General features: G+C 38.8%; 1 protein-coding gene across 1 annotated transcript in view; it reads right to left on the reverse strand.

The window, feature by feature from the left end:
- Window positions 1-5,331: 5,331 nt before the first annotated feature.
- The window catches only part of OXCT1 (3-oxoacid CoA-transferase 1), an 88,830-nt gene continuing 69,583 nt past the window's right edge, over window positions 5,332-24,578 (reverse strand). Inside the window, exons 14-17 of the mRNA XM_005488828.4 lie at window positions 23,339-23,428; window positions 18,556-18,636; window positions 16,440-16,541; window positions 5,332-9,092 (exon numbers count right to left, since the gene is read on the reverse strand). Of these exons, the coding sequence (XP_005488885.3) occupies window positions 9,057-9,092; window positions 16,440-16,541; window positions 18,556-18,636; window positions 23,339-23,428 (309 nt within the window). The 3' untranslated portion in view covers window positions 5,332-9,056. The remainder of the gene's footprint in view (window positions 9,093-16,439; window positions 16,542-18,555; window positions 18,637-23,338; window positions 23,429-24,578) is intronic.

Consider the following 24,578-nt stretch of genomic DNA (forward strand, 5'->3'; position numbering starts at 1 on the left):
TGTATTATTATTATTAGATTATTTCAGATTATATTATTATTAGATAATTTCTAGAATTTAGTGCAACCCTTCCTAATCACTTGAAAGCCAAGTACTTTAAATATTTACTGCGTACTCAAAGATGAAAGAATACACTGTGGATCGGTAATCCTGGGATCCTTGGGCCACATTCTCACTAAATTAATACACATTTAATAGTTCATGTTTAAGTAGTTAAAATTGCTCTGGGCAACCTCCACTTCCCCACCCTTTCCCCATGCACCTGCCCCAGCTAAAGCATCATGCTGTGCATATTGTCTTGTACTAAAAACTGGGCTCCTGGGTAAAATTGTCAGGTACTGCCAAAATTTGTTATGTCAAAAGTGCTATTCTGTACAGAGAAAGCCTTCAGATGTGTCCCTCCAATCCGGGGCTCAGCACTCAGCATCTCTGGGAGAAGATGTGAAATCTCTGCAAAGCAGGCTGAAGGGTCTGCCCATGTCACACGGCTCTGCACGGCCTCGAGCAGACTCGGAGAAAGGAATGGCAGCGGGAGAGACCTGCATTGCACTGCACTTCCCAGCCTTCCCCTCCCACCTTCCCTGGCACTGCAGTGTGTCCTGCTTCCCACCTGCTGCTGGGTCCTGCTGGCCACACCCTGCTGCAGCCAAAAAGCCCTCTCAGGCCACGATGCCTGCTCTCTGACTTCCTCTGACCCTCAACTCTAAGCTCATGCTCCTCAAGGTGTTCCTGGAGGCCCACAGGTGCACACTTAAATCTGATTAAATTTGAAGATATATTTAAACAACACATGCACTTGTAGAGATCACCCCAAGGAGGATCCCACCCAAATCAAGAGCCAGGAAACCTGACCTTGGTGGGTGGGTTTGCTGCCCCAGGACCAGCAGTGCCATGATGTGGTGGTGCTGCTCCCTGGTCTCTCTACCCCTTTCAGCTCCACTGTGAAAACAGTCTGTTGCAAAGTTAAAATCCCCATGGAAAAACGGTCTCGCATTGTTGCTTTCTCAGAGGGATTGTTTTGCAATAAGTCAGATAGCTTGTTTTGAAGAGATATACTCAGGAGCAATTTGGACAATTAAGCCGTGACCTCTCTGCTTTTGAAGTGAAGTTATCAGTGATCATACCCTTTCCCAGTTTCTCTGTGACAGGTTACCTCCACGTTTTTGTCATTACAATGTGATGATGTTTTTCTCAGACTGGATGAGTTTTGCAACTCCACATCCTAAGTGGTCCGAGGTTTTCTCTGTAACTTTGTCCCACTGGTGTACCAGTGATGACTTTCCTGCACAACAGAGGAAAAGTACTTTGGAAACTATAAATTGGCTTTTGCGAAGCTGTGGTTTATTTTATATTGATCTGCAGCTTCTTCTTCTTGCTGCAGCAGTTAATATGTCCTAAAAATGCTGAACTGCTCTAATGAGAATATGGATATGGTGTTGCAGAATAATTTCACCATCCTTCAGTTTTATAGCTAGCAGATTTATGTAGCTGGCTTTTTTTATTTTTCTCCTTTTCCAGACCACAGGTTGCCTGAAGAAGACAGGAATCTGAAAATGTTGGTATTAATCAATACAGCAGCAGAAAATCAGCAATACCAACCTGTAATCCTGAAGAAGTATTAGCACTACGATGAGAAGCATCCTCTAGTGGAACTGAGAGTTCCTGTAGTGGTTCCACCATGCAGGACAGAAACTGAGTTTGTGCCATTTCAGTCCCAGATCTCAGCTCCTGCCTTCTGTTCCAAAGAAGTCCTGAGCCTTTCTCAGCCCCGTCCCCCACCACTGTATATGCACAGCACACAGGACAAGCATCTATGATCTGAGAAGAGCCATGTCCAAGCCTGATGTCTTCCTTCTTGCCCCAGTGGGCACTGCAGTCAGGAACATGCCCAGAGCTTTTCCTGGCTCTGTCAGGAAAATGCCCAGGCCAAGCCCCTGGCTTTTCACTCAGATTCATCACCTTCACTGGAGTTTATTATTTTAATTTTTCAAACAGAGCAGTCATGTGATCTCCAAGCTGAAATAAAACTAGAGACAGAGAGAACGTACTGTGCATCTGTGTTTTTTTCTGACAGGAGATGTGTGAGAGGCAGTTTAGAAACTGGCCAGAACACCAGAGGTGCTGGTGCTCAGCAGTGGCTCGCTAACACCATTCCCCAGCACCACCACCTCTGCCCGTGATGTCTGCTCTGCTATTCTGCTCTGCAGTTCCCCTGCTGGCATGGCTCAGCAGAACACGGGCACACACACTACTTCCTCCTCTCCTCCTCCGAAGAACAAGTCCTGGCAAGCAGGAAAACTGATGAAATTTGAGCAGTCTTCCTTGAGCAGAGGGAGCTACTTGTTTAGGATTAGTAGGGTGCCAGAAAGAGGAAAGCATGGGTGATGGGTTTGATTGCGATAAATGCAAGATGGCACTAAACAAAAATGAGGGGCAAGCCAGAGTGACTGATTAAAGTTTGTATTTTTAGGGATATTATTGGACATGACAGCCTTGCCTGCTATAGCATCACATAGCTTGTCTTGTTTTTTGGACAACTCTGAGTGACAGTGTTAATTGCTCATACAGCCAAATTTTCAAAATGGGTGGGGGAAATGTGATTTTCCAGGATATAGGCATCAGATCCAATTCATAGTCTTTATCCACTCATTGCTCAAACAGATGAGATTGAATTTGTATTACATTAATGTATACTTTCTTAAGTGGTATGAATGTGTTGCTTCTGTGGCTTGCCTTTGCTCTTTGGGTGGTAACATGTAAGATTGCTTTTCATGTTTTTTGTTCAGTTTCTGCAAATTAATTCTCCTCCTGGCTGCAGTTTTTGCTCTTCTTGAAACAGGTTTTCTCTGCATTTAGAGAAGTTTTCAGTTCCCTTTTCTACTAGTTTCCAGCTAGAGAACCAAAGGGAATATTAAGGAATTTATTCAAGTAATAGAAGTAATTAGCATGGGCATCTACAAACAAATTTGATTCATTTAGAGAAATCAATCTTAAAAGGGAAAATCCCTCAGTGTACTGTACTAAGGTGCCATAGCAGTATATTGCTTGACCTGCCTGTTCTTTAAGAGACTTGCCAGTTTTGTTGCTTGCCCCGAATCACCTTGCAGGTAGGTGCCTACACATGGGACAGACAGAAAGGAGGGGCAGTGACTTGTTTACACATTTGAAAGCACATGTTATTAAAAGAAGAGCCATCCTCTGAAAGACAGTTCAAGTCTTGCCACTGATGGGCGAATGCACATTGCATGAACATCTCCTGCTCCTTCTTGACTTCATTCACAGCCTTGTGGCTTTTGCCATCCTTTCTGCTAAAGACATTATTCCCTGGAGCAGCTCTCTCACCCAGGTCCCTGAGCAGCATGGCTGGTTAGGTCTTTTTCTGGGACAAGAAAGATGTACTTTGAATCCTACTGGTCAGGGTTAGGAGCTGAACCTTCGCAAAAACTCTCTCTGCCAAGTCAATACAAGGAAAGAAACATCATCACAATTTTTCAAAGGAGTTGGGGCTGTGCCAATTCTATGTTGAAAACAGCACAAACCTACATTCAAGGTGAGACCCTTTAGCAGCCAGGTGGGCGGACACTGGCTTGTAGCCCTCACACAGGCACAGGTTTGAGAGAAGCATGATGATCTGCACTGCACCAAGGGCAGCATTTCTCACCCATGTAATAGGCCCAGGGGCAATGCCCAAAAGCACTACAGCAGCTGCAGTTTAATAATCTATCCAAGACCGACACAAATTAAACAGTTTTTCTCTGGATTACATGCTCAGGGGACAGTTTTAAGAACATGGAAATAAAAGTTCTATTTTTAAACTCTACTGCTCCCACAAATAAGTCATGTTCTGCTTGCTTCTGCAAGCCATTACACCAGTAAAATACAATCAGTAGAAAGTATCATGGGAGGCAGATGGAGAATCCAATCACCTTGAAGGCAAGGGTTTCTCCCCTGCCCTTACTTCTTCCAAATATGTACAAAAACATGTGAACCAGACACAGCAAGTTTTCATAACACAGACACAATTTGCTGGAGCCTCAAAACCTGATGTTACGTAAATACCTTGAGAAAAGTAATTCCTTCCCCATCTTGATTTTCTCTGAAATTCTTTTGTTTAAAGCTGCCAAACACACTGTGGAATGGGTATGTTAAGATCCCTAGTCTCCAGAAGCCGACGGCTATGTGCAGAAGAAGGGTTCTGCTCTCAGAAGAATACTGCTGTACAACAAAGAAATTATGTCCTGGCCAAGTCCCCTCCCAATTCCTGGGATCCCCGGCCTCCTCACTGGTGGGGTGGGATAGGAGCTGAAAAGGCCTTGGCTCTGAGCAAGCACTGCTCAGGATAAGGGAGACAACCCTGAGTTACCAACCCTGTGTTCAGCACAAATGCAAAACACAGCCCCATACCAGCTACTGTGAACAAAACCAACTCTACCCAAACCCAAACCAGCACAATAGGCGAAACTGGAAGACATACAAGTTACCACAAAACTTCTCAGATACGCCTGTAACTTTCTCCTCTTGTCAGAGGAAAACATAACCTTCCACATTTGTGTAAGTGAATTTCAGAGCTGCAAGATTGCTGCATTATCTCTGGGGGTTTGCCACTTACCTTCTAGCCCCCTTCACAGGGATGCTGGATTTTGACCACGCACATAAATTACTGAAGAGTTTCATTTCAGAGAAAAACATCAGGGTTTTTTTTTATGACTCAAAACATTTTTCTTCACATTTATCAACCTGCTTTCTGATGATACCGAAGAGAAAACGATTCTATGACACATTTATGCGTGACCTTATGGCAGGTATGGAAGGATGACCCCACTACACACAGACATTTTCATCCCTTTGCAATCATCTACTTTATCATTCAGTAGGTGGTTAATGGAATTTGTCTTCATGTGTCATCTAGTACAATTTTCAGAGTGCAGCCACACGCTAACATCGATGATTAACATCTCAAATATGATCAGTTCTACAGCAGTTTTATTCAAAAGGTAAAAAATCTCTTCTCTAAGGACTACATATGCAGTCCATTATTTAACTTGATTGAAAAACAAGTCATTTTGAAAATGAATGTGATAATTATGTTTGAGATTGACCCAACAGAGACACCAGTGAGAAGAGAGAACATGTAGAATCCAGCTGTTAACTGATTTTTGAGCTTCATTATTTCTGTTTATCAAACCCATCCACATTCAGACAAGACCTTGAGGTTTTGCCGTGGGCTGATGTGCAATATGCTGGTGTGAACACAAGCTAAACTTTTACTTCTCCCAAAAGCAGAACAGAACACCTCAAAAAATGGTAACAGATAAATTAATAGACAAAACCTGCAATTTTAAACCTTTATTATATTGATTGTTTTTGCACATAGGAAGGACTTTGATGTTTAGTTTGCAGAGTTTACAGCACAGCTATGTTTTCTACATTTTTTTCCTTTTTTTCACGGACAAAAAAATCAATAAAATAAAAAGTGGAGTCCAGTGTGATAGTAGAATCATCATCTTCTTCAGGACAAAGAGTAATAACTGTCCTTGTTTGTGACGTGCTGTCAAGCAGGGAATAATTTCAGTCCCAATAAACCTTAATCCCTGCAATGTCAACTATTGCAACTACTGCTTAGAGTATACCTTACCTGTGAACCACACTTGTGCCCACAGAGAGGGAAATACTTAGGAGTGCTTTAATTTTTATTTTGCTTAAAAAATGAATTTTGAAAGTGGATTCAAAGCCTGTTGCAATTATCTTGTGCGAACTCATGACATTTTCATAACAATACCAATATTTTAATACAATCTTTTGTCCTCAAGATACAAAAATTCATGTGTGACATACATATCTTGTCTCCTGTTGCTACAGCATCATTGCTGTATATGGAGAGAGCCTGTTCTCCTTTTATCCCCAATTTTCAGCACCATGTGCTTTTGCTCTCTTGCATTAACACTGACACAAATAAGACACAGAACTCAAATGTACAGCACATATGACAGTCTTCAAGTACTCTTCCACACTCTTGATCAAGTGTGATACCCAAGTTGAAGAGAAACAAATAATCTCTTGCACAGACCTTAGCTTCTTATTCCTCACAACATCCCTGTGAGGTAGGCAGAAAAACATCCCCTTTTCCAGCAACAGGAGACAAGGCAGAGAACACAGCTGGTCATTCCACAAGGCAGTTAGAGGAGAACCAGAAAAGCTGGAAATCAGGAGTTCTTGGGTCCTAATTCTTTGATTCAGAAACCAAGGTGCTAAACTCCCAGACATTAACAGGTCATTAGTCTTTTTATAGCCATGTATAAATGACAACAAATGACAACAATAGCTTCTGTGCGTGTACCAGCAAAGCAAAGTTCTATGGCAGAAGCAGTGTACACTTGATCCTGCCCTCAGACACCTCTCCTGCACTTCATAGATGTGTAAATGTTCACTGGAATTAACTAATCAGTCCTACAACTAATGTAGCATAGGTAATTGCAATAGAGCAACATTTTCATTTATAGATTTCTTTAATACTCACCCATCTATTTAAATGTTTGGTCTTTTTGGTTTTGTGGGGTTATTTTCCTCTGGGTAAGTTAACAGTAAGTGCCCTCCCCTGTACAATAGTTTCTTATAATTCTTGCTTACCCTAAAACGATCATCCATTTTGGGTATTCTATACAAGAGCTTTGAGTGAGGATGAACAAAACACCTTCAGGGACTACATCCATTCCCTCAGAGTAGCTCTTCAGAAGGCAAAGACAGGCACCTTTTGCTGTGCACACCACCACAAGGGTCAGAACTGTCACTGAATTGTCTTCATGGATTAGGGAAGAGGCCTGTGGACTGCTCTATTCAAAAGTGAAACTGTTTACAGTGAGCTAAAGTAGTCAGGTTTTATTATATACAGATTTTTAATCTTCAAAACCTCTGTGAGCAGAACTTGAGTCTACCTCCACAGAAGAAAAAATGGTCAAACTTAACTCGTGTGGAATGAATGAGTAACACAGGCAATACATCTAAATAGCCTAAACAGAGAAAATGTGAAAATTAACATGATGTGTTAAGATATCTTGGAGCACTATGATAAATGTAGTTTCAAGTCTTTGATGAAAATTACCTATCAACCAAATCACTTGTATACATTAGTCATGAAATTAGCACAGGTCTTTGTACAACACACTTCTTTCCCACAGGCCCAGCATCAGGTCTTGCCTATAGATTCAGGCTACACAATGGCCTACTACCCACCAGCAGCCACGAATTCAAGTCACAGTTTAGTATCATGGGAATACTTTTGTACTGGCATAATGGTGTTTACAAAGGCATTTTGTTAATTTCTTTCTGGGATGAAGGGTAGTTTGTTACGGTATTGACAAGAGATTATCAAAGAACTGTTTAGGGTAAGTGCAACTATACAATATAATACCTCCAACTGAAACAGTTTTACTGCTGTAAAACCCATGTATGGATCAAGACCAATTTTGTAGCTGTTTCCATGAAAGAGAAGCAATTCATATTTTAGAATGGAAAAATGCTGTATGAAGGCTAGTACAAGAGCTAAATACTGCACAATTTAGCTTGCCCAAGAAATGTGTTACATTCCTTCCATTACACACATTGACTATGATGAATCCCTTATTCACTTAGTATTAGAATGGTTTTCTATGTCATGTGCTAAACATGCTTATTACATGCATGATAGGCATTATATAAACTTCTTGTGTATCTACATTTTGTTTTTCAGTCACTTAATATGCTCCACTCCTGATGTCACACATTACGTCAGGAATTATTTTAACTGAAGTGTTTTACATGTTCCTATTTATATAAATGACAGAAATGACAGAAACCATTATATTGGAGAGAACATTGTATTTTAGTAAATGCTGATTTCCAGTCAATTCATGCTCTGCATAACAAAGACATATTGTACTGATTTGGTATGTGAGATCCAAAGCTGTCATATTATCTGTTTGCAAAAGTAACAAAATATAAAAATGATTTTGTAATTAACAGGGAAAATAAGGCCTTCATCAAAATGACTCTGAGATAATGTCTTTTCATTTTGATTGTCTCAAGATATGATGAAATCGGGTTCCAAGCTCTTTAGATTTTTCTGGTGCCTTGAGTGACAAGTGGTGCATATTGCTTTTACCCTTAACCATCTGTATTCCCTTCAGAAGACTCATCGAAGTGTCCAAACCTTCTCTTCCCCTGTTTCTCTATGAGGCACTGGGAAGACAGACCTGACTGCAGAAACTATATTCAGTTGCCTTTGACTGGGAGCTGAGGAGAAGCATTATATCTGGAGAACAAGAGCAGTTCATGTGGGAAATTGTGCAGCTACCAGTGGCCTGCATGAGGACAGACACTTTTTCATCTTCCTCCTTGATACTAGCCCCATTCTAGTTTGTATGACTGAAATATGAAGGGTCACAGTTGGACTTTGGGAGGTGTAGACCTCTCAGTACCAACAGACACACACTGTGGAAACAGCAGATATATTTAGGTCCCAATTATTTCCACTGGTTTAAACAATTTTGTTACAGACAGATGAAAAGGTTCAGGAAAAGGAATGTCCATACTCCCAATATCTCTCTACAGATACATATATTTGTTATAGACCACTCCAGAAAAGAAAGACCCACACCTTTAGAGGAGAATGGACATGGTACGTGCCATAGTTCCAGAGCAACAGATATCATCAAACGAAGAGGCAATCATAAGTTTTGCATGTTTTTTTTTCTAATTCTGTGTAAAAACACCCTAGCATTTGGCAGAGAGACTACAAGGCGTTTTTTTTCCTTTTTTATAACAATCATTAACATTTCACTATAATATGATTCAAAACTTAGAGAATATATTCACCATTCCATTAAAGCTGGTAATGTTATGAAAGCAGAATACAATTAAACATATAGTCAAGCCTGAGTTTAACTATCTGGAACCTACCTAGAGAGCCCTTAAAAAAAAAGAAAAAGAAAAAAAAAAAAGTAACATTGCAAGACGGTCATCGATTTATTCCATTTGGAAACAAGCCTTCTCGCGAATTTAGCCCAGTCTGTAATTCGCAGTTAAATCTGCCTCATTGGTATTAGTTTTGGTGAAACCTAGCAAAAAGAACAGGAAAAAAACCAACAAAAGTTGTCACACAGATAAGATCTAGCAGTACAACCCACCATTCACTTCCACCTGTATCTACTATTACCACTGAAGACTCAAGGCACTGTACTTATTTAACCTGCCATATTTGCAGTATATTAGAGATAAACACCACCACAACTAAATTTTCTGATGCAAGAATACAAGATATGTGTGGTGCCAGTACCCAGACTCTCAGCTTCATTTATTTTGAGATAGGTTATTGTGTAAGAATGCAAGCATATTAAACCTGGGCAGATGAACCTGTACTTGCCCCCTGCAGAGTCTTCTGTGCCATAATGTTCATCTTTTGGAAGATGCATGTGAGCAGGGGATATGCAATGAAAGGTACACATACACAATAAACACTCTGCAAATATTGTATATGGATACATTTGATGGGATTGTTTGATGATGATATAATACAATATCAAATTTAGATTTCCTATTTTTAGATGTCCTTCTTCCATTTACATTCAATTTTATTTGCTCCATGATTATATAGTTAATTAATTCCAATTTTGCTTTAAAAAAAAAACCTTTCATTTTCCCATTCACAATAATTTTTGTGTAGGGACACATTTATGTACTCCATTATTTTAATTCATTTACTCACAAAATTCAATTAGTGATATTCTAGGATGTACAGCAGGCCAAAAATAAAACACAGTAAGCCTAAACAGGAAGGTAGATGAGGAAAGAAGGTGTAAATAGTAACAATACTTTCTATAGCAGCAGTGCTTAACATTTGCTTGAACTTTCACTCAGGTCTACACAAAACCTCTGAGGAATAGGTCTCCACAGAAGGTCCAAGCCTCTTTAATTATCTCCTGTTCCCAGCCTGATGCCCCAGGATGAAGATCAGAAATAACTCATGTGATCTTACTTTTTCAGGATGAAAAACAGTTCTGTGGATAATCTGGCCCCTAGTTGATAAATGTGCCCCATGGAAGCATCACCTACTGCATCCTCCTGCCTCCTTAACCCATCTTTTTCAGCTAACAGTACTCAAGAAACTAACTCATGAAAGAATAATATGTAAGTGCCTTTTCAAGCATTAATGCCTCTTTCTTTTAGAGGTACAGGGCTGTATTTTCTGTACCACTTAGATTTCTACGTGATCTTTCCTCCAGCCACCATGTATCATCATTTATAACCTTATGAGACTAGCCACTGAGGAAAACCTAAGTTCATGAAGAATGTGTTTACTGTATCAAATGCTAATGAAATGTTTTCAGTGGATAGCAACAATTCATTGATTTTTTTTCAAAGTTGTGTGTGAACTAGGATAATAAATAGATGTAATATGTACAATGCATCAGCATTCCTATATTAGTTCCAGAAATGCTTCAACATTTCAGAGTCCAAGTAACTATGTGCCCCGCTTTATTTGGGCCTACTTGTGCCACAGACCGAGACAGCTCCATTCAAGTAGAGCTAAACACTGGAGGATGAAGACAGAAGCACTAAAATCTGTATTCTGCAAACAACAGCAAAGGCAATTACTGTAGAGATTTCTATTTTTCCTGATGTTGTTGATTTCAGTACCATCAAAACATCAAGTGTTTTACATTTGATGAGCATATTCCATTAAATGTGGTGTCTGCACATCTGACGCTAACAGCTGTCATTTGTGCGCACCACTATCCACTTCAGACGGGTCTGATGTGCCATAATGTCTGCTCAGGATAAGGAAGGTGGCGAGAGCCCAGCACCACTCACAACTGGACCCAAACACAACTTTTGCTCTAACTAAAATATGATTAAATAAGCAGAAAAATGCCAATGAAACAAAACAGATGGTTTGTGCTTGGAAAACAAGCAATCAAGTCTGAAATGTAGAAAGCATTTCAGGACTCCCTGAGTCCACCAGAGACATCAATCCAGTATCACTGTGTGCTAGGAGAACAGCATTTAGTAAGGGCTGAAGGGGCTTAATGCAGACCATATTCACAGTGCATAGCTTCAGAATTGCTACTTTCTACGGTACCTCCTAAGCAACACAGTCTTAATATTCTTTCACTTAGAGGAAGAACACCTGATCTTGGAAGTTTCAAATACTTTGCTAATGTTGGACAGGCAGGTGTTCCAGGAGGAGTTTGCCTGTGCAGTCCAGTATGTGGCCCCTCAACTGGTAAGAAGACACATGGGCTCTGGGGTTTGTTGCAGTCCAAGCCTGTTAAATCTCTGATTTCCAATCCCAAAGTACCCTTTTCAGCTACACAAACAGCTCTATGCTTATTTCATTGAATTTCCATGAAGCAAGCACTCCTTCAGGTTCTAATTCTGAATAACGCTGAATCCTGTTAAGTTCCAAGTTAGTGTTCAAAAATTTAAAATGAGCTCTTAAAAAACAAAAAGCAAAAAAAAAGAAGTGCCTATTTGTTAAATTAATAAAAGTTGCTTATCTCTTATTAACACCTATTTTTCATTTCAGAAAAATGCAAACCACAATTCTAACATCAAATATATATGTGTATATATATGATACAAAAATCTCTTAATGGTTTTTGCAGCAGCGGTGATTGATCAGGAAAAAAAACCCCACAGCTTCCATGTAATAATCAACTCAATCTTGCAACAGCCTCAAAAGAAAATGTTACTCAAAGGAAAATGTACTTCCACAATATAAAATCTATATCCTGTATCATTTTTAACTCAGTGGTTGAACTTGGACAGACAATTCCTTTTTAAACATACGCTAGACGTGGCAGATGCTTTTTCTATACACCACATTAGCTTTGAACATTTTGAAAAAACAAGCTTTAAGATTAAGGGAAAAAAAGAAGTTGTGATGGGGATTTTTGATTTATCCTGATTATTTTTATAATTAAATACATCTGCAAAAGTATGTTCTGTCATGGTCTCATCAATGGTAAAAGCTAGTACAAGCCCAAATAGATTGCCTGCCAAGGTGGTCTATATGCTAGGCTACAGCAGATCTTATTTAAGCATGCAAGATAAGCCAACATTTTGTCTTCACAGCACAGTAAAATTGAGAGCGAATTGTTTATTTTTTACATGATGCCAGTCTATAATGAAGATTGTTGACTCTAAATCATGTTTCCTTTGACATTTTGTTTTGCAAATGTTCTCTAGGAGATATTTTTCCAAGTAAGCAAGCAGGCTGTGAAAGGGAACTGTGTAGTCAAATGTGTCTTGAATATGGCCATATAGACTATGAATTTCTCCTCTCCAAACAGGAGTAGTCTACATGGGCTAAGACAGTTACATATAAAGATATACCTATCTCTTAAAATCTCATTTCTAGTGAACTCAGAGAGACATTTGTTTTAGTTCAGATCATACATGGCATCTACTGAAAAAAAAGCTACTAGAAAAAGGGGTCAGCTCCTCATTTTCCCCTGATTAGCTCTGTTTCAAACTAGTAAAATATATGATCCTGCTTTTACTGTGGCAATACAGTATCACTAAAGCTCCTGTTACCGATATAAATAAACCCAAGATGTCTCATTCAGTGAACATAAATAATCACAAGCACAACCGTTACTCTTGCAAGAAAGCCTGAGGCAGAGTTTTGAAATGTGAAAAAAAAAGGACCAAGGAGGCTGCATTCTGAGTAACTGCCAAGCACTATCCTCAAGTTCCTATTTTCTGAAATTCAAAACTAAGCAAAGAACCTGTAGCTGTTTGCTATATATGTAATTCAGGCTATCAAGGGTCCAGTATTACACAACAGCAACCCAGTCCTGCTGTCAAAGATTTCCAGAGAAGATTTGGTAAGGATTTCAATGACAGCAGGACTGGGACACGTGATCTGGAAACATTCTTTACAGGATGCGGGGGCAAAAAAGGAAAGAAAGGGCTAGTGCACTTCCAGGCCACAGGTTAATAAACAAATAATTGAGGTTCATGTCATGTCCTCAATCTGCAGTGCTGTAGGGACTGTGGGCACTTTTGTAAGGAGCCATAAGTAAATCACACCAACACCTGCACGTGCTCTGGCAGAGGTACACGCTTTGCAAACAAGCATTGCTTTGCAAGCATTTATGCAAGCTACTGCTCTCAAGGTAAGTACATGTAAATGCATAAACCAAGAAGCATCTACATTTTTCATGCCCACAGCTCGTGATTTCATGCATGACCGCAGCAGCCGAACAAAGCAGACTGTGCTGGAGTTTGCTTTCTGGAGAACCAGGAAATGATGCCTGTGAATTGTCCCTTCCTGACCTTAGAGAGACATCCCAGGGAGCCAGACAGTGAATTGTTCCAACACCTCTCATCAACTCCTAACTTCAGGCTACACTAAAGAGATTAAGTTTTTATCAATTGTTTGAAACATTTCCAGGAAAGCACCAAGGAACAGTGGGTGGTGTTAATCTTTTCTTTGGACTTAATTGCCTTGCCCTGTCATACCTGCTGCAAAGCTTAATCTCACGGCCCAACAGTTTAATCTTATCACTTCTTTCTCTGAATTTTTTGCTTGCTTCTGCTTTCACTGCCTTGAGCACACGCAGCTAGCCTTTACTTTGGGAAACACCACTTAATTGAATAGATATCTCTGGGTCATCTCAACCAAAAAAAAAACCAGGTCTTTTCAAACAAGCAGGTTTGGAACAAGTAAGGAGTGTTTCCAGTGACTTCTGCAAACAGAAGTCCTTTGCTGTAGTTCACATCTATTTAAATGCTTACTAAAACTTGCACTTTCAAATTCATCATGAAGTTACTCCCCAAATTAAATCCAAAAGAACAAAGCAAAGTGACTGACTGTGATAGATAAAAACATATAAAGATCATTTTTATATTTTACTTCTGGATGCTAGCTGCTTGACAGATCAGGCCAAGAAAAAGTAGTCCTGGCATTATCAAAGTTTTAAAAAATGGATAATTTTCTACTAGAGCAAAGTCAGAAGCTGACTGAATAATTTCATTTCCACACAGAACTGCTGTATATGTGTCCTGGGGTGACGTTATGATGCTTGTATCCCCATTCATATGTTCTGTGCCTCTAAGACTGTCTCTGAAGACTGAAAGTTTTGTTTGGGTTTCTCTTATCAGGGACACAGAGACGGGCAGTACATAGGGCTGCTTTTGCTTTTGGCCTTCTGTTTTGCTCGCTCTCTCTCTGCTCTCGCTTCTGCTTGCTTTTGCTTCTGCTTATTAGCTAGTTCTAGCTCAACAGTCCAAATTCCTTCCTGGACTGTTTCTCCTCTCCTTCAACCATCTCGAACCTGCTCCGGACTGGGACCTGGGAGCACCGAGGATTTGCACCGTTTGGCCTGCAGCAACTGCCCCAGCGCTGGAGGGACTGAGAACAGAGCGACCACCCCCAAAAGAGACTTTCTGATTTTGTCACCTTTTTCAGAGCGGTGTCATCCGGTATTGTTCAATTTGTGCAGTGGGGGTGCTGTGCCTGTGAAATAAACAGGTTCTTTCCACCTCTCTCCGAGGAATTTTTTCCCGAACCGGTTGGGGGGAGGGGCCGTGTGGGTTTGCTTTCTGGAGGGGCCCTCCTTTGGAGATTCTCTACCAAATTTGCCCCAAACCAGGACAAAATATTGGTGCCCAAACGTGGGGCTCGAGAGAGAGTGGAATAACCCTGTTTTGACTGCATTTTGGTTGCTATTACTCTGTGTTTGTTTAAAGCAGCTAATAGCCATGTTTTTTGAATTCATAATGTCTATTGGGGTGAAGGTTTGCATGCATTTCTGGTCCCTAGGGTTTTTTGAGATTTTAATATATCTGTGGTCCCTAGGTTTATTTTCTTATCCAGAAATAGCTTTAGTATTGTCCCTAATACATAGTTTTTATATCAGAGGGGCAGTGACCAGAATTGCTATCCTGCTGGGCTTGGTGGCAATGATTTGTAGTAAGTTTATAAACATGCTGGGGTCTGCCCCAGGTATGAATGGCTCATGGCTATGGTTATGCATCCAGTTTGTTGCAGGAGGAGCAGGAGGGAATCAGGTTTTTCTGCCTCTGCTTTCCTTCTTCTCCTATGAATCAGCTGCATCACTCGTGAAGGATGTTCAGTTTCCCCTCAATGTTAAAGAAACCATCTTTCTGGTATTCAGCCTGGTAACCTTCCTCTATACAGCCAGGTTGCTTCCACTTTAAATTAAGACTTCCCTAAAATATGACATGGAAAGCTAGGAACCTAGCATCATTATGTTCAGCAAAGTGATTCTGTAGCACCTTCCTGTACTCTGCAGTTGCCGGCTACAAGTCTTTAATCCAGCATCTTTTTCTCAGATAATTAAAGGTATTTTCAGCAGCTAACAGACCTTTATTTAAAATACCTAAGAAGAAACACACACAATCATATTTAGTTATCAGAAATACTCTCTTATGAACACAGGAAATAAATGAAATTTCACAGGTTCATTGCTCAGGAAGTTTCCTTACTACCAAGAATATGCTCAAAGTCTTAATAAAAAACCCTCGCACATACTAAATGATCTGCAGTCTATCAATTAGGTGCCATAGCCATGCAATGAAACTCTGCAAAAAGGAGTATTTTGCTTCATTACTAAATATTCCTGAACTGTTTTTACAGCACAATTTTTACATGGTCATACTTGCTGCCCCTGCAGGAGGGTTGAATTTCCCCAAAAGACTTCACAACACAGAAAAAAAGATGCTGTATTTTGAAAATTTGAAATGCTGACGTAGGGACAGGCCAAGAAGAAACTATATTATCAACCACACATGCATTCAGTTACACTCTAGAGTGCTACAGCTTTCCATTAATTATGTAGTTTTGTGTTTTCATTACGAAAAACTTAAGAATGAATGTGAATGTCAAAAGGCAGGGGTTTTCTGGATTAATGCAGAGCATAAGTTCAATTTGTACAAGGCAGTCTTAGAGCAGTTCATTGATTGCCACTACTAAAACAGAGGGGAAAACTGTAGTCACTCCTGTCAAGAACACTCACAACTCCACCTAAAGACAGCATGGAAAGTCAGCTACAGAGAGTTAGGTAAACTAGCTTATACAGTGAAAAAATAAATATTTATCCATCTTTTAGAGATTAATCAATTCCCATCTTCAAAGCATAGAAATTTCCTTTCCACTTGTCTTTTTACTCTAATTTAAACTTCATCTAACTTTTTAAACTTTACTCTAATTTAACTTTATTTCTCCATCTCTCCTGGTTTTCCTAGCTTCTGATGCTTCCGACATCATCACACTATATTAGCTCCAAATTATCTTTCTTTGTAAATCCCACACGTAATCTATTCAGTCCTCACATATAAAGAAGAAACTTACTTCAACTACAAGGCTTCATGTGATAAGTGTTTGTGGAGAATATTTGTTCTGACTCCAAACTGTACCGGTTTGTAAAATTACTTACTGCGAAGTCACAGCCAGTGCTTTTCTTGATATCATCTACTGTCAGTCCTTCCCAGATTTCTATGAGGGTCAATCCCTTCTTCTTGTCCACATCAAACACTGCCTATTAAGTTTAAAAAGCACATAATTTTTTTATTATTATTATTAAAAGAGAAAATGAGGATGTAAATGGAGTAACACTGAACTAAATGGTGTGCTGAAGTAGATAGCATTCCTTCAGTAACATGTTACTTTTCACTTTCATAACTGACTAATACAGGTTTCTGCTACATTTATTTGTACTGAGAAAGAGAATCTAGAATGTGTTAGAATATCTAGAATGTATGTATTCTAGATATTCTAGAAAAAGTGGGGGAAAAGTGCAACTGCACATCACTGCAGGAAATGTGGACCATGCCTGCTGCTCCAATCTGAGAATGGGAGGTTCAAAGGAAAGGGCTGAGATGTTCTTTGCTGTAAGAGTATGTCCACCAAGACACCACAAAAGACACAGGGAAGAGAATGTTTTCCCATTGTTTTATTTAATTTCATGGCCAGTAGAGAGATCATCTTTGGCTGACTATAAGTTTCTCCAACAGCTACTGCATACCCAATGCAAATGCTAGAATTTTTAGAAGCTAGCAATGAAAGAAAAGATGCCCTGCAGTATTTTTAAAAGAAAGTCTGAGAGGAAGAGGCTGAAGGAGCAAAGGCTGTTCTGTCAGATGTCTTTATAAGATATGCACTCCACCTCTGAGAGTTCCAAGTGCATCAAATAAAAATACCTGTAAAACAATGTGCCCTTTAATAGTGCCTACCAGAGGGACATGCACAGGTTGCAATCTAGTTGCCAGGGAAACCATAAGGTCTAAAGTAATTTTCCTTAAAAATAAAAGTTTAGTAGCAAATGACCAGCAAAGCTTCAACTTGAAATAAAGTGAAGTCGTAAGCTTGTTACAGAAGTGTCCTGAAGCCTAGTGGTCCTTTGGGCACATGAAACTGCTTTTTATGGGACTGGAAAAAGACAGCTTCTTTTTCAAAAGACAGGGCATAAGGAACACTCCAGGATGCTAGTGTGGAAACAGAATTTGCAACACTATCCAAATGTCGTTGCACATTTATATTATTTCCTAATAAAGCCACAAGATCTGGTAATTGATAAATATTAGAGACATTTCTACTTGTTTATTTTCTATTAGTCCTTTTTCCCTCTCATTTTCTTTGTACCTTACATTTGTACGTGGCCAGTTGGTAAAAGAATAATTGAAAAAAAAGAAAACTTCCATATTTTAATAAATTTTCCTTTACTTCGTGAGGAAAAATCCTTTAGATGTAGCAACATCCCGCCATGAGAAAGCAAATTCTTCATCAGCACCTTTGATGCATTGTACTTGACATGAAAGATGGCTCACAGAGGGACTACTCTAAGTCCTTAAAAATGTAAACACCCAAAATAAAAGAAGTGTGATTACAGCTAAAACCTTAAGTCACTTATCCTTTGCTGAAAAGATCCACTAATGTACTTTGAGCAGCAGCAGTATGAGATGCTCATATGTGCTTCCACTTATACTTTCCAGAATAAATTGCTTCACAAATGGAATCAAGTAAGGACAAAAGAACTAAAGCTCTGCTACAGCCACAGGTTTCTCTCAAACAGTATGTAGTATACATGAAAGAAGTTGCAAATTGTCCAACCTATGTGTGCTCCGCCGGCAAAAAAAAACAACCAACAAACAAAACAATAGGACAAAAACAAACTGAACAAAAACCTAACAAAAGCAAACAACAATGCACCTTTGCCTCCCAAGCTGTGATTACAGCTGTATTAAAAACTGGCATGTCACAGCAAATTTTCAGAAATACTTTGGGGGAAAACAAGGAGATGAACACTTTTCATGCCTGTCATATGTGGCATATTTGTTCTGAAGGCATCTTAGGGTACAGTTCAGTATGCTAGATGTCAAAACTTTAAAAGGAAAAATATGAGCCCCAAGACCTCTGTATCAGAACCCCAAGGCCATCTTTTCACTTAGGTGGCAACAGATACTGAATATATTCTTCAGTTTTGCTAAGATTTGCTATTGTTACTAGGGATAGAGGAGGAAATTTTTAACAAGGAGTCAAGAAAAGCACTTTACCTTTTCTGTAATGATGCGGTCAACACATTGCTTCCCAGTAAGTGGTAAACTGCATTTTTCCAGGATTTTATGGACATTTCCCTGTGTTTAACAATACACATATATCGGTTTTTAAAAAAAAAATATGTTCATGAAAACCACAGCTGTCACCATTCAGTGCTATTTAAATACTCAATGTGCTCAGAACACTCTTCAAATTCACTTCAATGGCTGACTAGTAAGAATCTTACTGTACCACTGAGTGGACTCCTGAGTTTAGAAGTCCTGCACACTGCTGCTTAATAATCTGCACTTGCTGCTAAAAGGAGATATATGGAACAAGAGATATATGGAACCTCACCGATGTGAGGACAAAAACTAGGGAACAACACTATGGGCAACATATTTCCCTGTCTAATCCTTTATCACAAATGGTATGTGCAGAATCAGCCACACACAGAGGAACTTCAGATCCCCAGAGTTCAAGTGAAGAGTCATGCTGTCAAAACAGTAAATCCAGTTTATTTATCCATATTGTCTCTGGGAAAGTCCTTGGCTTTTTTTCCATTCTTCTTCTTCATTAAAAAAAAAAAAATTAAAAAAATGTCTCTTGATCATACTAAGTTAATGTAGGCTGCAAGAGCCATGAATGGATACAAGGTAGATGGATCATTACTTTTCTGGTCAGTATTTGTAAGTGCTTTTCAGAATTAGCATGAAGTGCACACTTCTCTTATTACCCCATGCTTTTAACTTTTTGTCTAATTATCAATTTTCAGTTACGCATTTCAAAAGTCTCAGAGAATAACATGTCTCATTTAACCATTTAGAATCATCAGTTTACCTTAAGGCTTAATCAGGGGCCATCTCACAGCCAGTTTGACTCCTGAGTGATAACACAATGAGCAATCCATGCACTTTTGAATTTATCTTTCTCTGTGAGGAACTGTTTCTTCATTCCAGTTACTTTCAATTGATCTACTTTTATATCCTGTCCATCTTGGGAATGTCCTTGTGCAATCTGCCTAAGAGCCAAGATGAATCTGTGCTATTTGTAATATCTTCATCAATATATCAGATACACTTTTCAGCCATGTGAAATGAAGTGTCTCTTCGTGGTACCTAATTGAGATTGACAGGCATGGACTTATGGAGGTGACAGCCTGAACGGCTCCTGTGGCCCTGAGAACTGATGCACTTGAGTTTCTTAACACTTGAGCTGAACATTATATCACCAGCTAGCCTTAAAGATGAAATGCATTTCCTGATCTTTTCAAAGGTTAGACTCAATGATCTTGGAGACCTTTTTCAGCCTAAATGATTCTGTGACTTTTGGAATACATCCATCAGGGCACTGTTAAGAAGAGCAAATTAAATGGAACTGCATGATTTTTATCATCTGAATTTATTCAGATTTATTCAGGATTTGTTCAGATAAAGGAAAAGACTATTGTGTAGATACATAAAACCTTAGGTGTTCCAGTCTGCTTTAAATAAAAAATTCTGTTGTTGAAGAACAAAAATGTCCTTAGTCTTCCACAACACGTTAAAATCAGAACTTTTCACAGAAAGGAATTTTCAATTCAGTGTTCTACATTTCAGTCATGCCCAAATCAAGTGCTTAAAACCAGTCTCCACTCTGTTTTTCTGAACAGTGTAGGCAATTCATTTCACAACATGGAACAATTACCAGCCCCTACATTACTGTGTTTTGCAAAACATGTCAATGATGGTATGGGGGTAAGGACTTGACTTCTAATTCTCTCAGGCAGCATTTAGCAAATTAGACATAAATGCACAGGGACTGTTTTGGCATTAAATAACAAGCTTATATTATATTATTCTTTTCTTCATGGCTATGAAGGAAGAGGTAATTTAGAAAAAAATGCATTAAGAAAAACTAATGAATTTGACAAAAGGCCCATTTGCCAAGTGTCTCTCAGCGGCCTAAGCATATAGAGCAAAAAATTGAAATATCCTTCTGCAAATATGCCCTCTTGGTTCCTGATAATGCTGTAATGCACAGATTTTCTGAGGCAGAGACTATTTCCAGGCAGTGGTATTTAATTGCCATTGATGAACTCAACCTCATAAAATAGTTTAATCCTTTCTATATAGACTTAATTCCTTGAGATTTTTGCATCATTCTGCTATCATCTACAACTTTATTAGCTGGCTGTGGAAAGTGTTTCTTCTTGTTTAAACTAATTTCAGTCAGTTATCCTGACTGTTTATGAGGCAGTGGTAATTCTGCATCCACCTACTCCATTCCTTCATCATTTTGTGTACTTGTCTGCTACTCTTCCTCAACAGCAGTTCTTAAGCTGATGATTCTTCCACAATGCTTATTTCATGTTGTCTCATCTATCTTCTGTACATTTTGGTTCTCATCACATGTAATTTAAAATGCAATTAACTTGGGACTGAGCATATTTGTTTTTATTTGTAACATACTTCATATCAGAGTTTTAAAAGAGCAAAATTCCTTGAGTATTTATTTGAGTGGTTAAACAGTTACTAGTTCCACCATCATAATTTAATGTAAATTATATTCTGCCTGTGCTGCAAGGACTCAGCCTATTTCTATGTTTAAAAACTGCAACATGTCTACTGAAAGGGCTATTAAACTCTTTAAAACTTACTTTAATGTTTAACGAGTCATCACTATTATCTAAAGAAAACAAAAAACTAAACTTGGAAAGGATTAGAAGCTCCTTCACAAGATCATAAATCAGACAAAACTAGCACAAGAACTACCTCTTGCAGCACCTCTTGCACATGTCCAGTGAAGGCACTGCCCATAACCCATATCTTCCACCATATTTCCATTCATCAAATCTTGACTGCTGTTGATTTACAGAAAATTTTAATGTCTGATGGTAGAGTTCTTATTTATTTGGAGAAAAATATTACAGAAATGTCACTTTACTAAAGAGCTAGCAGACACAAGAGACTGTCTCAATACTTGCAAACTGTTCTTTCACTCAGTAGCACACTGGGCTTTGAGCAGGATGAAGGATTGCTCCTCTGATGCAGACATTCACATGTAGTAAGTCTGATAAAATATTGGGTGTAAAGAATTGAAAAGCCATGTGTAGAAAATCAGCTCTGGAAGATGGAGTCACCCCCAACAAAAGGTTTCTGACTTTCAGAACTGGCTTCATGGGTGCTATATTTATTTGACTATTAAAAAAAAAAAAAAGGGAAAAAAAAGAAGGAAGAACACCTGAAAACTCTAACAGCAGTTTTGATCTCTAAACACTAGATTTCTATAGGCCACAATCCTCACACTTGAGCAAGCAAGAAGCATCAATATGAAGACCCCAGAAAGAGGCTAGGTAATAGGAAAAAGTGCCATTTTAAAATAAGAATAAAATAAAAATATTGCATGTTGTTAATTTGCAGTGCCTTTGCACAAAAGGTGAATTAATGATTTATGAAAATCTGTAACTGCAGAAGTGCACACCAAGCACACCATGCACAAAAGTGGACAAAGTAGGTATACATACACCAAAATAAATAATTCTATGCCTGACCTGCTCATAACAGTGAACCTATCTCTGTTTTCCTTCTTTTCCTGTTTCAGTACTCCTACAGCCAACAACCCAGCAAACAATTTCTAAACACCGTTTTGGAAAAATATTTTAGCAATAGTACTTTTAGGAGAAAAACAGGTTTGATTATATTGAGTGTGGATTCTAAGCCTTAACTAAATTCCACAGTAAGTAGACATTTAGCATAAATATTTATTCAGATCACATGAATACCTAAAGTGTGTGTCTGAGCAAATGGATAACTCTCTATGTTACTACAGTTTTTGGGAGGCTGTGTGATAGTGATGCAAGCCATGAAGATGAATTCATTTAATATTTTCATTTACTCATATATGCATATGAACATGACAATTATCAGGTTAAACTCAGCCCTGTTACTCAAAATGTGCTCCTTGAGATTACAGTTTAGTATAAATTGTGAAAATACAATATTTTTCAATATATATTTGTGTTTATTTTTAAGTGAAAATTATTTTTTAAAATCTCATTTAAAAAATACAAAACAGTTCATACATTTACTCTCATATTTACATATTTACTACAGTTTACCACGCAAATTCTGACAAGAGATATTACTTTGGAAAATACAAAATTAATTCTTGTTGCAGACATATAATGACTTTGGAATAATAGAAACACAATAATTAAAAAAAAAAAGTACAGATTTTTCTCCTTCAGTATTTTTCTCCTGTGTTAGAAGTTTCAAATGCAAAGTTTCCTATGATCTTTTGGGGGGGACTTCTATCTATTGCATATGCCTATATCAATGCCCTCACAAAGAAGTCTCTAGATTAACCTCTTACACATGATGTAAGGTGGCCTGCATCTCATCATGCCAAAAAAATATATTCTATTAAGCTGTCAGCACCAATTTGACTGGCAACTTCAAATCTTTCCATCATAACCATGGGAAATCTCATTTTTCAAACTATTCTGAGGTAAAGAGTAGAGTAGCAGCTACTATAGCTTTGGCAATGGCTATCCCCTTTAAATTTGCATGAGGTAGCTAAAAAAAACATGTGCAGCTTTTAAACTTGAAGTTAATATTTCATTTTTTCTCCCATGGTGAATGATTCACTTACTAGAGGAAAGGACCCATATTAACCTAGCCTCCAGTTGCATCACCATAATAACAGCAAAACTGTCAAATCCTCCCAAAGTAGCAGAATGGATATGTCCTTTTTTTCCTGTTTATTTTTTTGGCTTTTGTGCAGCACAAAACACTGATTTGGAAAGTGCCGGAGCCTTACCTTGGCTGAGTGTTCCATGGTGACAACCACTTTGGTCTGCGCACTGGATACCAAGTCCATTGCACCCCCCATTCCTTTCACCATCTTACCCTAAAATGAAATTTTTAATGGAAATGTAATATTATTTGTTGGTTTTGGCTTTTTTTAAAAGATAATATTGTGCCTGCAAGTGACAGCACAAGACAGTCAACATTTCCTGCATTGAAAGCCCACCTATTTCACAATCACAGTATTCAAACACCAACAGAGGGAAATGAGCTGTCTCATTCTTGGCTCTATTTGATGCAAATAGGAGAAGAGTGATGAGCAGAATAAGGAGAGCTACTGCCATGGCTCTTTCCATGGGGTGTAACAAAAATCTGAGTAGTATCATTGGCTTAGTGAAAGCACTGACACTGAGGAGCAATGAATTTAGTTCCAATGGTTTTGTCCCATGAAAGCAAAGAATTCATCTATCTGTTGATGGAAATGCTACTGTTTCCTCAAAAGAAATCTCTACTTATGAAATGCAGCAACAAGAACATCTGAACACTGCATATCCACCTCACAGTTTAGAAAGTCTCTTGCCCCTTCAGAAACCCATGCTTTGTATCACTACATCAGCAGAAACCAATTGGGTTTGGTCTATTCCAGATGTCTGTAGAGGTCATTTCAGAGTATGGGTAAACACATAAATGTGGCTCAGTATTCACTTCTGTTTGTCCCTCAAAACATGGAATGCTTTCAGCCTCTGGACTCGTTCTTCTCTAAAAGTGGGATACAATTACACATGTTATCCCAGCAGGTGTCTTGTGGTGTGGTGTTCAGCTATCTCTATTTTTACTTCTTGTAATGCTATGGCATTCAATCCTGCCTACTTCCATTACTTTAAATTGGATGCATCTGATCTTGGAAGGTAAAGAGGTCCAGACCTGACACACTACTGACAGGAGAGGATCAGAAGTACAAAGCTCTGTGAGTATGAGCAGAGCAATCACTTTTGAACAAGCTCTAGACCCCAATAACTAAAGATGACAACAACCTCACATGCCAACCCAGAGCTGCCAAGGAGGAAAGAAAGGGGACTGTGAGAGGGGCTAGTAGGAAACATGACATAAGGAGGGCAACAAGGATGGTGAAGGGCCTTGAGGGGAAGCCATATGAGGAATGGCTGAGATCAGGTCAGCCTGGAGAATAGGAGGGGACACCACATTGCACTTACAACTGTCTTTATATGTTGTGGTGTGTTTTTAGCTTCCGG

Source organism: Zonotrichia albicollis, chromosome Z (genome assembly GCF_047830755.1).
Source record: "Zonotrichia albicollis isolate bZonAlb1 chromosome Z, bZonAlb1.hap1, whole genome shotgun sequence".
NCBI lineage: Eukaryota > Metazoa > Chordata > Aves > Passeriformes > Passerellidae > Zonotrichia > Zonotrichia albicollis.